This window comes from Eucyclogobius newberryi, unplaced genomic scaffold (genome assembly GCF_026437365.1).
Source record: "Eucyclogobius newberryi isolate DKJ021-1_F unplaced genomic scaffold, fEucNew1.0.hap1 SCAF_19, whole genome shotgun sequence".
NCBI classification, from domain to species: domain Eukaryota; kingdom Metazoa; phylum Chordata; class Actinopteri; order Gobiiformes; family Gobiidae; genus Eucyclogobius; species Eucyclogobius newberryi.
In genome coordinates this window covers 31,904,511-31,916,849 of record NW_027315823.1, presented here as the reverse complement: position 1 = coordinate 31,916,849, position 12,339 = coordinate 31,904,511, and the positions used below count along the sequence as shown (strand labels likewise).

The following is a 12,339-nucleotide window of genomic DNA, read 5'->3' as shown; positions in this document are numbered from 1 at the left end:
GGGCCTGTGGGGTGGGGGCCTGTGGGGTGGGGGCGTGTGGGGAGGGGGCCTGTGGGCCTGTGGGGTGGGGCCATATAACTTATTACATCACAATTACTACGTAGCTCATGATTAACATCGCTGTCACTTCCCCGATGTTACGCGGTTTACACTGGAATATGTAGGGGGCGGGGCGTCGGTGTGAGCGGACTCGCCTCTCCAACTGCTCGTCTCCATGGTGATATATGGTGATACATTGAATGCCATATTGTGGAACATTCTACTCAAACAATAACATCTGCATGGAGACAAGCAGGCGGCGTGACCTCCACCAGAAAAGGAACATTTTTAATTTAGCATGTGTAAATAACGTTTAGCCAGAATAAATCATACACTACAAACACAAATGTCTGTAGTATTGTATTCTATCGAAGCAATAACCTGACAGAACATTATTCATTCCTGTTCTTACTGTACACTGCAAGTCACTACTGTTCTATATTATTATTTAGATTTATTTAGATTATAGGGAATGATATGGGACGGTGAAAAAGGAGAAATAAAGGAGGATGTCACTACGATACTACGACTGTGTGCTATGCTATCATCGTCAGTGTTTTCGCAGTAAACCATGAACCTGGCCTGTGACTATTGACCTCCTCATTGAACGTAGATTCATAAAGTTGATTTCTTTCGCAGTGGAAAGTCCAGAGTCCAGGCCTGTAGTAGTTTTCCTCCTCGTCTTTGGGTCTTCCTCTCACTCTCGGCCTCTGTGGACCTTCTGTACAAACTCCGGCACAAGGCCAGAGGAAACCAAAAGAGTCCTCTCCCAAACAACCGGCCTCCTGCCTTTCCAAAACATCCCAGACTAGATGTGCTCTGTGCCTCTTTTAGCAAACCCCGTGAATTAGCAGGATTTGGAGCTAAAACACAGATTTTGTGGTCAACGTGTTTAGACTTACAATAAACGTGCTGCTTTGTCCTTGAAAGTTTCTCCAGTAATGACCTCAGTTTATTTGCGTGGGCAGGGCAACACCTGCAGAGTTGCTTCATCGTTCATTTGTACCAAAAGTAAATATAAAGTATAAAATGCATTGCCTTGGAGAGCTTAATATTATCAATGGTAATAGACATTTAATAGACAACAATATGCATCTTGTTTCAGCAAACTTGACCCAATCATAGGCTTCTGTGTTTGAAAAGGGGACGATACCACTTTACTCGACTAATCGACTGGTAGAACAAGTCTTTAGTCGACTAATCGACTGGTAGAACAAGCCTTTAGTCGACTAATCGACTGGTAGAACAAGTCTTTAGTCGACTAATCGACTGGTAGAACAAGTCTTTAGTCGACTAATCGACTGGTAGAACAAGCCTTTAGTCGACTAATCGACTGGTAGAACAAGCCTTTACTCGACTAATCGACTGGTAGAACAAGCCTTTACTCGACTAATCGACTGGTAGAACAAGCCTTTACTCGACTAATCGACTGGTAGAACAAGCCTTTACTCGACTAATCGACTGGTAGAACAAGTCTTTACTCGACTAAACGACTGGTAGAACAAGTCTTTACTCGACTAATCGATTGGTAGAACAAGTCTTTAGTCGACTAATCGATTGGTAGAACAAGCCTTTACTCGACTAATCGATTGGTAGAACAAGCCTTTAGTCGACTAATCGACTGGTAGAACAAGCCTTTAGTCGACTAATCGACTGGTAGAACAAGCCTTTAGTCGACTAATCGACTGGTAGAACAAGCCTTTAGTCGACTAATCGACTGGTAGAACAAGTCTTTACTCGACTAATCGACTGGTAGAACAAGTCTTTACTCGACTAATCGACTGGTAGAACAAGTCTTTAGTCGACTAATCGATTGGTAGAACAAGCCTTTACTCGACTAATCGATTGGTAGAACAAGTCTTTAGTCGACTAATCGACTGGTAGAACAAGCCTTTAGTCGACTAATCGACTGGTAGAACAAGCCTTTAGTCGACTAATCGATTGGTAGAACAAGCCTTTAGTCGACTAATCGACTGGTAGAACATGCCTTTAGTCGACTAATCGATTGGTAGAACAAGCCTTTAGTCGACTAATCGACTGGTAGAACAAGTCTTTAGTCGACTAATCGATTGGTAGAACAAGCCTTTACTCGACTAATCGATTGGTAGAACAAGTCTTTAGTCGACGAATCGACTGGTAGAACATGCCTTTACTCGACTAATCGACTGGTAGAACAAGTCTTTACTCGACTAATCGATTGGTAGAACAAGCCTTTACTCGACTAATCGATTGGTAGAACAAGTCTTTAGTCGACTAATCGATTGGTAGAACAAGCCTTTACTCGACTAATCAATTGGTAGAACAAGTCTTTACTCAACTAATCGACTGGTAGAACAAGCCTTTACTCGACTAATCGACTGGTAGAACAAGCCTTTAGTCGACTAATCGACTGGTAGAACAAGCCTTTACTCGACTAATCGACTGGTAGAACAAGCCTTTAGTCGACTAATCGACTGGTAGAACAAGCCTTTACTCGACTAATCGACTGGTAGAACAAGCCTTTAGTCGACTAATCGACTGGTAGAACATGCCTTTAGTCGACTAATCGACTGGTAGAACAAGCCTTTACTCGACTAATCGACTGGTAGACCAAGCCTTTAGTCGACTAATCGACTGGTAGAACAAGCCTTTACTCGACTAATCGACTGGTAGAACAAGCCTTTAGTCGACTAATCGACTGGTAGAACAAGTCTTTACTCGACTAATCGACTGGTAGAACAAGTCTTTAGTCGACTAATCGACTGGTAGAACAAGCCTTTACTCGACTAATCGACTGGTAGAACAAGTCTTTACTCGACTAATCGATTGGTAGAACAAGCCTTTACTCGACTAATCGATTGGTAGAACAAGTCTTTAGTAGACTAATCGATTGGTAGAACAAGCCTTTACTCGACTAATCAATTGGTAGAACAAGTCTTTACTCAACTAATCGACTGGTAGAACAAGCCTTTACTCGACTAATCGACTGGTAGAACAAGCCTTTAGTCGACTAATCGACTGGTAGAACAAGCCTTTACTCGACTAATCGACTGGTAGAACAAGCCTTTAGTCGACTAATCGACTGGTAGAACAAGCCTTTACTCGACTAATCGACTGGTAGAACAAGCCTTTAGTCGACTAATCGACTGGTAGAACATGCCTTTAGTCGACTAATCGACTGGTAGAACAAGCCTTTACTCGACTAATCGACTGGTAGACCAAGCCTTTAGTCGACTAATCGACTGGTAGAACAAGCCTTTACTCGACTAATCGACTGGTAGAACAAGCCTTTAGTCGACTAATCGACTGGTAGAACAAGTCTTTACTCGACTAATCGACTGGTAGAACAAGTCTTTAGTCGACTAATCGACTGGTAGAACAAGCCTTTACTCGACTAATCGACTGGTAGAACAAGCCTTTACTCGACTAATCGACTGGTAGAACAAGCCTTTAGTCGACTAATCGACTGGTAGAACATGCCTTTAGTCGACTAATCGACTGGTAGAACAAGCCTTTACTCGACTAATCGACTGGTAGAACAAGCCTTTAGTCGACTAATCGACTGGTAGAACAAGTCTTTACTCGACTAATCGACTGGTAGAACAAGTCTTTAGTCGACTAATCGACTGGTAGAACAAGCCTTTAGTCGACTAATCGACTGGTAGAACAAGCCTTTAGTCGACTAATCGACTGGTAGAACAAGCCTTTACTCGACTAATCGACTGGTAGAACAAGCCTTTACTCGACTAATCGACTGGTAGAACAAGCCTTTACTCGATTAATCGACTGGTAGAACAAGCCTTTACTCGACTAATCGACTGGTAGAACAAGCCTTTACTCGACTAATCGACTGGTAGAACAAGCCTTTACTCAACTATCAAACACAAAGTAAATGAACTTGATAAACTATGATCTTATGAAGGTGACGTTGAAAGAAGTTGAATATCTGTCATATTTTAACTCGCAAATTAAAGGTGCACTATGAAACTTTTCTGCTGGTCTCCATGGCGATTGCGTTCAATGTAAAGCCCCACAGTATGGCATTAATCTGAATCAGATCCAGTGACCAGTTAAAGAACATGCATGTGCTCTCTGTGTCCTCTGGTGGTTGAAGTGCTGGTGTTTCATGTTTTTACTTTGCACTCGGAGCTTTTCAAACATAAAAACACAGAAACAACAGAAAGACTCCACACGGCTCTTTGCTCCTCGGCGGTTTTACACTGCGATGTGGAGTGAAACGCCCGGGTTATTAGTCAAGCACTCAAAGTTCATTAGAGCCACATGATCAAAGCCGTCTCTCCGCACACGACTTCAAACACAAAATCAGAACGGAAATCAGGATGAGATTGGATTTCAAATGGACTCGACTCTCTGTCCCCGCTTGGCTTTTGCTCTTTCCTTTTGTTCAGCAAATACGGCCCTCCAAAAATCAACTTGGAGAGACTCTTGACTTTGTGCAACATGAAATAATCACAAACACAATACACGTGCGTCCTGGTGCAACGTGGAGATCCTGTTTGATGGTGATGTCGGGGGGATTCTTCACACGCGGACAGAAACCTGGACTTGAACTGAACCAAAACCGAGTCTAAACCAGGAAACACACCATCAAAAACTAAATGTGCAACTAGAAAAGTGGGTTACGCATGATTACAAGTTAAAGCATGGTATTTTTTCTTTCAAAAACGATGTCACAATCTCATAAACACAGAAGAAGCCGAGGTGGGACTTTAGAAAGATGAATTATGTGGCTTATTTTTGTCTTTATGTTAACTACAGACACATTTAGGGATGAACTATATTTCTAACAAGCGACAAAACCCAAATTATTTTTCCATTCCAATTACAATGAACGTATTTGATTACTATTACTGTTAAAAAAAGTACTGAAAGCATTCAAGGTCAAGGTCACAGTCCGCTCACATGAAAAGTCTGCAGGGATAAAACACTGTGCAAAAAAAGGCAGAGCTTAGCATTTCAGAACTTCTGCTGCAGCTGCTGAGTCTGCTTTCTCTGGATACAGTTCATCCTCCTTTTGAAAGCTCCTCTCGTCCACAAACAGGACATGGACATCTATGAGTGACAAGTGTGAACCTCTGTCCTATTGTCTCTGTCTAACCGTCTACTATTGTATGTCTCTTCATTTCAAATAAAAGTCAGGAATACATTGTGTTGTGGGTAAATGGGACATGTGACCTATATAGCCCAACACACAATGACATAATAATAAGACTATAACAACCACAGTAAAGGCTAAAGTTGACCGGTCCAAGCCCTGCGGTCAGATGGAAGTGTAATATTCTCTTGTCCCGGAGCAGCCGCCGTGACGTGACGGACACTCGGGCTTTAACACTTTGGCACGATCATATTCTCGAGGATGAGATTGAAGACAAACAAAAAGAGTTACAACGGACTTAACTCACTAAAACTCTAGTGTTTCACACGCGCAAACTGGAGCCGAACATCAGCGCCAGCTCCGCAGCCGCGGGCGTCAAACGCGAAGAGCGTGAGTTCAAAACAACGCAGCGTGCGAAACCCGCTCACCTTCATAACACAGGATCCCGATGTTGTTGTTCATCTTATCCAGGTACTGGTAGTTCAACAGGTCCATCTTTGTGAGTAACATTTAACGAGTTTGACTAAAAGACCAGCTTTTCTCCTTTTATCAAGCGGCGGTCAGAAAGCTAAAGGCCCAGCCTCCAACTTTACTTTGCTCGAAATTCCGAAGAAAAAGGCGACTTTGCGTCTGGAATAAACCGCTGCTCCAGTTAGGACGACTTTAAAACACTTTGATGAGTAATCTGAAGTAAATGTCGGTGTGAAAAGTATAAAAGTAGCGTCAGTTGTCCTCCAGGCCAGCTGTAAGCGGACTGCACTGACACGCAGGCTATGCTTGGTATGACTCCTATGCGCCGCTCCAGAGGTGCTCTCTGCTCTGCGCGCACACGCCTCTGCGCATGCGCCACGGCATCCCTGGAGCGCCTCAAATATCACGGATGTTTTACACACAGACCAGCCCCAGATCAGCCCCCAAAGCCCCCCACACACAGACCAGCCCCTGATCAGCCCCCAAAGCCCCCCACACACAGACCAGCCCCAGATCAGCCCCCAAAGCCCCCCACACACAGATCAGCCCCTGATCAGCCCCCAAAGCCCCCCACACACAGACCAGCCCCAGATCAGCCCCCAAAGCCCCCCACACACAGACCAGCCCCTGATCAGCCCCCAAAGCCCCCCACACACAGACCAGCCCCAGATCAGCCCCCAAAGCCCCCCACACACAGACCAGCCCCTGATCAGCCCCCAAAGCCCCCCACACACAGACCAGCCCCTGATCAGCCCCCAAAGCCCCCCACACACAGACCAGCCCCTGATCAGCCCCCAAAGCCCCCCACACACAGATCAGCCCCTGATCAGCCCCCAAAGCCCCCCACACACAGACCAGCCCCTGATCAGCCCCCAAAGCCCCCCACACACAGACCAGCCCCTGATCAGCCCCAAAGCCCCCCACACACAGACCAGCCCCTGATCAGCCCCCAAAGCCCCCCACACACAGACCAGCCCCTGATCAGCCCCCAAAGCCCCCCACACACAGATCAGCCCCTGATCAGCCCCCAAAGCCCCCCACACACAGATCAGCCCCTGATCAGCCCCCCACACACAGACCAGCCCCTGATCAGCCCCCAAAGCCCCCCACACACAGACCAGCCCCTGATCAGCCCCCAAAGCCCCCCACACACAGACCAGCCCCTGATCAGCCCCTGATCAGCCCCCAAAGCCCCCCACACACAGACCAGCCCCTGATCAGCCCCCAAAGCCCCCCACACACAGACCAGCCCCTGATCAGCCCCCAAAGCCCCCCACACACAGATCAGCCCCTGATCAGCCCCCAAAGCCCCCCACACACAGATCAGCCCCTGATCAGCCCCCAAAGCCCCCCACACACAGACCAGCCCCTGATCAGCCCCCAAAGCCCCCCACACACAGACCAGCCCCTGATCAGCCCCCAAAGCCCCCCACACACAGACCAGCCCCTGATCAGCCCCCAAAGCCCCCCACACACAGACCAGCCCCTGATCAGCCCCCAAAGCCCCCCGCCGGGGCCAGGGCAGGAGAAGGGGGCTTATAATGCTAGAATACTGCGGATGTCAAAGGTACAGTCTGTGGAAATGGCAAAGTCTACGTGTTTTCTGGCATGTAGTGGGCTAAACAGGACGTTTAGTAGTTTACATACTATTATGTTATTTGGGAAAGCCACAGACTTGTTGATGTACTGTTCCAAATCCACTACAACATTTGATCCAAGAACCACAGAGTTCTACATCAGCTGCCAGTTAGTATCCTTTACTTGAAGTATGAGCTAGTTTTAATCAAAGACCACTGGTTGATGTAATCTAGGCTGTGATAGGCAAATAGTAAAAATACCACTGCAGAACATCACAGATTGTTCACGTGACCTAATTATCGTGTCACTAAATAAGACACAATCATAATCAATTACATTTCTGTCCAATACTTGGTCAAATAAAGGGAAACGTCTAACCATTCACACATGAAGAGTTTGTCAGTTTGTGAGCGGCCCTCTACTGCCCCCTGGTGTCCGCGCTGCGCCACGATCGTGCTTTGTCCTCAGTTAAAGCAGTGATGTGAACATACGTGTGTAAAGAAGCTTGTAATGGATACAGTCCTGTTCCTGGAGGGTCACAAAGGGATTTTGACAGTGATCGAGTTTCGTGTTTTGTGTGGAAACAGTAGAGGACGGTTCCCCCGAGGCACAGAGCTGGGTGTGTCGTTGGGTTTACCACACACTTCAGTTTGTTTAAAAGTGACACACAGAGCCGGAAATATAAGATATTCCTTTATTGTCCCACATGGGGAAATTTCATTGGTGCAACGCAGGTAGATACAGGGTTTCTTGCTTAAACATTAATAATATGAGGTTTACTTAATGACTTTTAACTGGTCTGTATGCAATTCGTTTACCAAAGACAGCTATATTATAAAAAATGACACTTTACATATTTGAATTAGTATTGCTACGGCAATCACTGAGGGTCATTGTCACTCAAAACCGGGAATGAATTAAGAAATGTGAACTAGACGAGGACCACACCGGGACCAAACCAAGTCCACAGCAAAATCAGAATCAGAAAAGGTTTTATTGTCAGTGAAGACGTCCACAAACGAGGATTTTGCTTCTGTGATGAGGTGCGGCACACGAAACAATGAATAATATAATCGTAAAGTAAAGAATCAGGACCAAACTGGACTCAATGCGTAAGGACAAAACCATGACAAGTGTGAATGCGATTTAAGATAGCCTAGAATACCTATAAGAAACTAAACACTCCGAACTTTAAAAACGCAATAAAAAGATTCTGGATAAAAATTTTATCCAGAATATTTTTATTGTATAAACTAATTTGATGAGTCATAATCGTACACATTTCGGAAAGGAAAAGCATCAATCTGGGCCTAGATTTCCCCACAGGATTCAAAAGGATTAAGGTTACACAACGGGCCGGTTAAATTCCATATTATTCTGATTGGGACACACAGTTTAAGTGAAGAGCAGTTTAATGGAGTTGTGTGGAATGGAAGCAAGAAAAGAGCATTTATCCATAGTTTGAATGCAAGTTTGCTTTGCCTGGCCACTCTCCTTTGACACTTTGCATCAATAAAACGTTTAACCAAAGACTTCTCAAAGGATAGTTTAATTTCTTTCTAATCTTAACGACATTAAATTCCAAACCATAAAGAAATAATGTTCATTTCCCCGTGTCTTGACTTTGTATCTACCGTAATAAAGCGTCCAGTGGCTGTATTTTCTTCCCAGCGCACAATAAACATGACTTTAAACCATACAGAAGTGTAATTCCCTGTTATTATGATGCTAGTTGTGATGTGTTTTCAAAACTTATTTACTCAATCTACGGCAGGGCCGAACCTGCTCATCGTCCCGAGGCGCCGTCTTTGTGAACAGGTCTAAACGTCTCCTGCGATCGGGCGTGTCCCGCACTCCTGCCAAACGAGCCACGCCACCGCTTTATTAACATGCTGCGGGCTGCCAAAACAGAGGAGGACGCACCCAGAGGACCCGACGTGCCTTCTCAGCGCTTCTATATAGCGTTTGTTACAACTTATGGTGAATAAATCGGTCAGGATGCTCAAACGTAGAATTAAGCACCTTAAATGGTCGTAAAAGTGGGACAATGCTGTGGACAAGGTGGACAATGCTGTGGGACATGGTGGACAACGCTGTGGGACATGGTAGACAATAGTGTGGGACATGGTGGGGAATGCTGTGGGACATGGTGAACAATGCTGTGGGACATGGTGAACAATGCTGTGGGACATGGTGAACAATGCTGTGGGACATGGTGAACAATGCTGTGGGACATGGTGAACAACGCTGTGGGACTTGGTGAACAATGCTGTGGGACATGGTGGACAATGCTGTGGGACATGGTGAACAATGCTGTGGGACATGGTGAACAATGCTGTGGGACATGGTGAACAATGCTGTGGGACTTGGTGAACAATGCTGTGGGACATGGTGGACAATGCTGTGGGACATGGTGAACAACGCTGTGGGACATGGTGAACAACACTGTGGGACAAGGTGGACAACGCTGTGGGACATGGTGAACAACGCTGTGGGACATGGTGAACAACGCTGTGGGACATGGTGGACAACGCTGTGGGACATGGTGAACAACGCTGTGGGACATGGTGAACAACGCTGTGGGACATGGTGAACAACGCTGTGGGACATGGTGGACAACGCTGTGGGACATGGTGAACAACACTGTGGGACAAGGTGGACAACGCTGTGGGACATGGTGAACAATGCTGTGGGACATGGTGAACAATGCTGTGGGACATGGTGGACAATGCTGTGGGACATGGTGAACAACGCTGTGGGACATGGTGAACAACGCTGTGGGACAAGGTGGACAACGCTGTGGGACATGGTGGACAACGCTGTGGGACATGGTGAACAACGCTGTGGGACATGGTGAACAACGCTGTGGGACATGGTGAACAACGCTGTGGGACATGGTGGACAACGCTGTGGGACATGGTGGACAACGCTGTGGGACATGGTGGGGAATGCTGTGGGACATGGTGAACAATGCTGTGGGACATGGTGAACAATGCTGTGGGACATGGTGAACAATGCTGTGGGACATGGTGGACAACGCTGTGGGACATGGTGGACAACGCTGTGGGACATGGTGAACAACGCTGTGGGACATGGTGAAGAACGCTGTGGGACATGGTGGACAACGCTGTGGGACATGGTGAACAACGCTGTGGGACATGGTGGACAACGCCGTGGGACATGGTGAACAATGCTGTGGGACATGGTGAACAATGCTGTGGGACATGGTGAACAACGCTGTGGGACATGGTGAAGAACGCTGTGGGACATGGTGAACAACGCTGTGGGACATGGTGAACAACGCTGTGGGACATGGTGGACAACGCCGTGGGACATGGTGAACAATGCTGTGGGACATGGTGAACAATGCTGTGGGACATGGTGAACAATGCTGTGGGACATGGTGGACAACGCTGTGGGACATGGTGGACAACGCTGTGGGACATGGTGAACAACGCTGTGGGACATGGTGAACAACGCTGTGGGACATGGTGGACAACGCTGTGGGACATGGTGAACAACGCTGTGGGACATGGTGGACAACGCCGTGGGACATGGTGAACAACGCTGTGGGACATGGTGGGGAATGCTGTGGGACATGGTGAACAACGCTGTGGGACATGGTGGGGAATGCTGTGGGACATGGTGAACATTTTTCTATGCCGTTTTCCATTTTATACCTTCCAAGTGGCAACAGTGATGAACATTTTCTAAATAAGTGGGACGAGGGACAGGGGCCAAAATGTGCAGGACAATCAAAACAAAAGACAGGTAAAGACCCCCTAAATGAATGATAATTGAGAACTGGCAGCTGATTTTCTTTGACAATTTTGGAAGAAAAAAACATGATCTATAACGAGTTTCAAACCAAGTGTCTATGAGCATTTTCACTTTGACATTTGAGAAACTCGCTAAAGACTCAAACTTAAAGTGACCGGTTAAACCACACATTTCACTCAAATGCATTTTATTATATTATATCATATTTAAGATTTTAATTCTATTGTTTTTGCCTTTTTTTCCCCACAGTTTGACCATTTTGGTGATGTTTATAATGTTACTTCCTGGTTGGACATGTGACATAACCATAATGTAAACAAGGGCCAAAAAGGTTACAAATAACAATACCTGATAACACCTTTTGTTGTTAAATTATTGATTAAACTGTCAGACAAATGTGTCAGTAGCATTAAAACTGTCCCTGCATTTGAAATGTAACGTCGCTTATTGATGACATCACAGAGGGATTCCGTTTTAGAACTCAGCTCTACTTCCTGTTATTTTCAAGTTTTAGTTTTCAAATTTTCTTCACAAACTAAAACTTGACTGAAGTTAAATTATGATACATATTTACCACAGGGTTACCGTATTTTCCGGACTATAAGTCGCACCGGAGTATAAGTCTCCAAAAAATGCAAAATAAAGAAGAAAAAACGTATAAGTTGCAAGTGTGACAATAACAAATAATAGCACAAGCACCGGAGTATAAGTATGTAAGTATAAGTATAAATATAAGTCGCACCCCGGCCAAAACGAAAAAAGGTGCGACTTATAGTTCAGAAAATACGGTAATTCCACCAAAAAACATGAAAACCTGTCATGTGCACTTTAAAGAACTTTTAGCAAGCTTATAACGTTGTAAATATCTGATAAACCACTCCCACTTTTCCCTCACCACGTCGCACCATCGTGACAGAAGAATAGAATTTATTTTGTCATTGTCGAGTAAAAAAAACAATGTAACATAATTTTGCGGCTCGTCTCAGATTTGTCTTTAAAGAATAAACGGGCGCTCGGGTGTGGAATGAAGTCTGTTGTAAAAGCTGTTATCCAGTGAAAAGCTGCAGGGTTAAAAGAGCAAAGACATTAAAACAAACCAGTCCTGCAGGTTTACGTAAGAGTTTGGTTTCCTATTGTGCTGCGTTTGGCACCATTTGAATGAGTTGTTCAGTGTAAAATAAACTCATTTGAATGGTTTCTACAGACGGTATTGATTTGCAGTTTGAATAGTCAACTCTGAAATTCAAATTAGCTCAATGTTTATCTATTAATTTAGGATTAAATAACGAAAAAGACGTTGTAGTTTTGCATCAACTTTGTTATTATATTTGAATGTGTCCAAGTCTACGTCAAATTCAGGTTTGGACTGGGGTTTT

The 12,339-nt window shown here is 45.2% G+C and overlaps 1 protein-coding gene across 2 annotated transcripts in view; it reads right to left on the bottom strand.

Annotated features, from left to right (window-relative positions):
• The window catches only part of vgll4b (vestigial-like family member 4b), a 54,339-nt gene that overhangs the window by 24,556 nt on the left and 17,444 nt on the right, over positions 1–12,339 (bottom strand). The window contains exon 1 of one of the 2 annotated variants that reach the window (XM_072452663.1): positions 5,563–5,913. The exons of the other annotated variant lie outside the window; for it this stretch is intronic. Coding sequence (XP_072308764.1) covers positions 5,563–5,644 — 82 coding nt within the window. The 5' untranslated portion in view covers positions 5,645–5,913. Of the gene's footprint in view, positions 1–5,562; positions 5,914–12,339 lie in introns of those variants that run through there. 2 annotated transcript variants of the gene reach the window in all.